The sequence below is a fragment of the Gavialis gangeticus genome, unplaced genomic scaffold, assembly GCF_001723915.1.
Source record: "Gavialis gangeticus isolate Ggan-Ray unplaced genomic scaffold, GavGan_comp1, whole genome shotgun sequence".
Lineage (NCBI taxonomy): Eukaryota > Metazoa > Chordata > Crocodylia > Gavialidae > Gavialis > Gavialis gangeticus.
Window position 1 is genome coordinate 23,174,642 of NW_017729014.1, and position 4,134 is coordinate 23,178,775.

Sequence of the window (4,134 nt, forward strand, 5' to 3'; positions counted from 1 at the left end):
TTTTTTTTTTTTTTTTTTTTTTTCATGCTTGTTAATCTGTATATACTGTGTCTCCAAATGTAATTCTGTAATGTTATATTGCTAGACTGCCATAAAGAAGAATAACCCCAGGAAGTACCTTCGCAGTGTAGGAGATGGAGAGACCGTGGAGTTTGATGTGGTTGAAGGAGAAAAGGTGAGCATATTTTCTGTAACATATGCAGCATGCACAGAAGAAGTGGCATTCTGTTTGGCTTCAGACTAGGTGAATAAGGAGCTGTCCAAGGAGGTTATGCATTTTGTTAGTTATCTTTGTTTTCTGATGATATAAGTCTGTTTGCCTTTTTTTCACATAATGATCATTACCTAATGCTGTTGCTGTTTTTAGGGTGCGGAGGCAGCTAATGTTACAGGACCTGGCGGTGTTCCAGTGCAAGGCAGTAAATATGCAGCAGACCGTAACCATTACAGACGATATCCACGTCGTAGGGGTCCTCCACGCAACTACCAGCAGAATTATCAGAATAGTGAGAGTGGGGAAAAGAACGAGGGATCAGAGAGCATACCAGAAGGTCAAGCCCAGCAGCGCCGTCCCTACCGCAGGCGGCGGTACCCACCTTACTATATGCGAAGACCCTATGGGCGTCGACCACAGTATTCCAACCCTCCTGTGCAGGGAGAGATAGTAGAGGTAACTCTTATGGGAAACGTTGATGCTATGCAAACCTGATCACAGCTTGGCCTGTCTACGTGTAATCTGCTGACTTGGAATTTAACAAGTTGGGCAGACCCTTTGTTTGCCAAGGTACCAAGAATGCAAAAACGCCAATTACACGTGGAATTTAAAATGCAGTGAACTAAATTCCCGTGCAGTCCTTTGTTACAAAACTAACGTAGCTCTTCCCCAAACGTTGAAAGTCAGTGTGTCAAGCAGCCGTACTGGCTTGGCTAATGGCTTTAACATTTCTTAGTCCTGTATTTGGCTAAGAGTGTGCATGTTTTTTTCAGGGTGCTGACAACCAGGGTGCAGGAGAACAAGGCAGACCAGTCAGACAGAACATGTATCGAGGTTATAGACCACGATTTCGCAGGTGTGTTGGAGAGCAGCATGTTCAGTTATGGAATTTGGTGTGTGTTTGTATGTGATGGCCAGGTGCTGTATGGGTAAAGCCTGTCTTGATTTTTCCAGGGGTCCTCCTCGTCAGAGACCGCCTAGGGAGGATGGAAACGAAGAAGATAAAGAAAACCAAGGGGATGAGACCCAAGGTCAGCAGCCACCTCAACGTCGGTACCGGCGCAACTTCAACTACCGGCGCAGACGCCCAGAGAACCCTAAACCACAAGATGGCAAAGAGACGAAGGCAGCCGAACCACCAGCTGAGAACACGTCCGCTCCCGAGGCCGAGCAGGGCGGGGCTGAGTAAATACCGGCTTACCATCTCTACCATCATCCGGGTGGGTGTTGAACTCCTCCCTTCTGAGGACGGGATAGTACCATGGGGCTGTTCTGGATTTAACCTGGTAGATCAGAGTTTGACATCGCAGGATGCAGTTCTTAAAATTAGTCTTGGTTTGCAGAGAGTTGAATGGGTAACTTCTATTTAAGGGATTGAGGGTTTAAATGCTGTTTGCAGAACAGATGAACTAATTGGGGACCTAATTACAAGACCTCCCTAATTTGATGGGACCGTAGGTATGTATTGCGCTATGGCCAAAATTTTGGATATGATCTGTTCTAGCCTTAACAAAGCTGGTAGAAATCTGTAGTAGTAAAAATGTTAGCTATCTGGTGTGACTGACTGACTGTATCTGGAACCTTAGTTGTATATCTTTTTTTAAGTTTGACAAATCGGAGTCAAATTCCAAAAATTAACAAGCACTATAAGCTATAGTTACGAGATTATGAAACTAGTGGTAAATGGAATGCATTTGAGATAATGATAGGTACCACAAATCAAAAAGTCCTTCGAAACTATGAATGTCAACTGGCCTGACAACTGGCTAACCATACGCATAAAGATGCGGTACCTTGGTGTAGCATGTGCGGTAGGATAGTGTAGAAGTTGGTCTAGGTCTTCATCTGGAAGAGGAGGGGAGTAGCTTTTATAGGATGAAAAATAAACCAGGATGCTAACAGATGGTAGAAGATCTTTAATCTTCCCCTTTGAAGGAACAAAACTAATGTCTAGAGAACCTGAAACAATTGGCTGGGGGTTACTGGAGAATGGTAATGTTGAGGCGTGCTAAATCAGGCCAGAAGATGCAAGGTGGCATGCCATCAAAAACCAAGTTGAGATTTCTGCATGTGCAGCTAAAAATTGCATCAAGAAGCAGACGGTTAATATGTGGCATTTGATGCAACTATGCTTGTCATAACATTTTTGTTTTGGGCTTTATTTTCCCAGAGAAAAATATCAAAGGGGCTGTGGGAGGGTTGTGTAAGATGTAGGTTAAAATATGCGGCCTTCCTTTAGTGGGTAAACTTTTAGGGCAGTTTTAGCATTTGTTGCCGCCTTGTCATGATGTATTATTGTCTGGAAATAGACTTGTTTCTAGTTCCTGCCACTTGTTTTAATTCCTTCCTGCTGTTTGTTTTTTCTCCCTTGTTTTCATATGCATTTCCTCTCCTTCGCCAGTTTTCACGGCGCACACTCTACTGGGATTACCAGTGATGGTTCTAGCTGCTAAGATGAGCAGTGAAGTAGTTAACAGGCACGTTACGGTTATCTTTTAGCCTTCAGAGTTAACACTTCAAAGGGATTAATGAGGAATGCAGGGGTTAAGGTTACCCCTTAACTTGGATGTTATTTGAAGGCTGTTATCTCATGAGGACTAGTAGCTTTTTAAAGTTTAAATTCTCATGAATTTGAATGTCATGTAGGACCACATCATTTTTATTTTTACTAGCCTGTTACCTTTGCAATACTCTAATCAAGGTGAACTTGCATGTTGAGGCTTCGTATGGAAACTAGAACTTTTAACATGGATACCAGTGAAACATTAACCTAATGTCTATTCCTTCTTTGCATACTGGTAGATACGGGGCATATTTTATGTAGAGGTAGTGGAACAGAAAGTCTTCTATCTTTGCTTAAAAAGAGAGGTAAGAAGTTCAATCTCCATGTCTTGGCAACAAAACCTAAAAGCAGCCTTGCATCTAGGGGCACCACCCCACACCCCCAGTTTCCCCAAACTAAGTACCAGCACTTTAATTGCTTACCTGATAGTTACTGGGACCAAACTCCATAAGACTGAACTGTAGGTTCATAATATCCAGGTGCTTAGCAGAATGAGGTGGCAGTAATGAAAGAAGCCAGTGGGAACTGCTTGTATATTTAATGATCAAATGCTGCATTATTAACTTCTTACAAATAGGTTGCCAACTGTCCAATTTAAAACTCGGAATAAGAATTCTGTGACTACTTCTGGCATTTGTTAGTATTGCAGATAACCTTGGGATGTGAGGTACTTGGTCAGCCTTTTCAGCTGGTGACTTTTCATCGTTTTGTTTTGTTGTCATTTTCCAGTTTAGTCATCAAAGAAGAAAAGAATCTGAAATGAAGAGAAGAATAAGAAATTCCAGCAATAAGAAATGAACAAAAGAATTGGAACTGAAGACCTTAAGTGCTTGCTTTTTGCTGTTGACCAGATAACTAGAACTATCTGCATTATCTATGCAGCATGGGGTTTTTATTATTTTTACCTAAAGAAGTCTCCTTTTGGAAACGACAAACACGTTTTTTAAAAAGCCTGTTTTTCTCAATACACCTTTAAAGGTTTTTAAATTGTTTCATATCTGGTCAAGTTGAGATTTTTAAGAACCTCATTTTTAATTTGTATGAAATGTACACCTGATTTTTTCAAGTCAAACTGCAAGCATCTGTTAATAAAGGTCTTAAAGAATTGCCTTTTGTGTTTGTCCGTTTTAATTCATTGGTGTTTTGGAAAGGCTTGCACCAAGTGGTAGCAAAAAAAGTAATGGAGTTGCTCTCTGAAGGGGGCTTAGACCATGCCAGCTTAAATGGTGTCAGTGTATTACCTGTCCAGCTGTTTTCCTACATTTAGAAGTACTTGCTTAGTAGTTTTTTATTAGCTCACTTTCAGGTCACTTCAAAACGTGCTGTCGGTTCTGTACTCGCTGAGCTGTATGTAAGG

General features: G+C 41.5%; 1 protein-coding gene across 1 annotated transcript in view; it reads left to right on the forward strand.

Annotated features, from left to right (window-relative positions):
- Positions 1-3,886, forward strand: part of YBX1 (Y-box binding protein 1) — a gene marked incomplete at its 5' end in the record, with an annotated part of 16,199 nt that extends 12,313 nt beyond the window's left edge. The window contains 8 exon segments of the mRNA XM_019511580.1: positions 86-175; positions 368-460; positions 462-495; positions 498-670; positions 988-1,070; positions 1,169-1,388; positions 1,390-1,434; positions 3,507-3,886. Of these exon segments, the coding sequence (XP_019367125.1) occupies positions 86-175; positions 368-460; positions 462-495; positions 498-670; positions 988-1,070; positions 1,169-1,388; positions 1,390-1,434; positions 3,507-3,575 (807 nt within the window).
- Between the last annotated feature and the right edge of the window lie 248 nt (positions 3,887-4,134).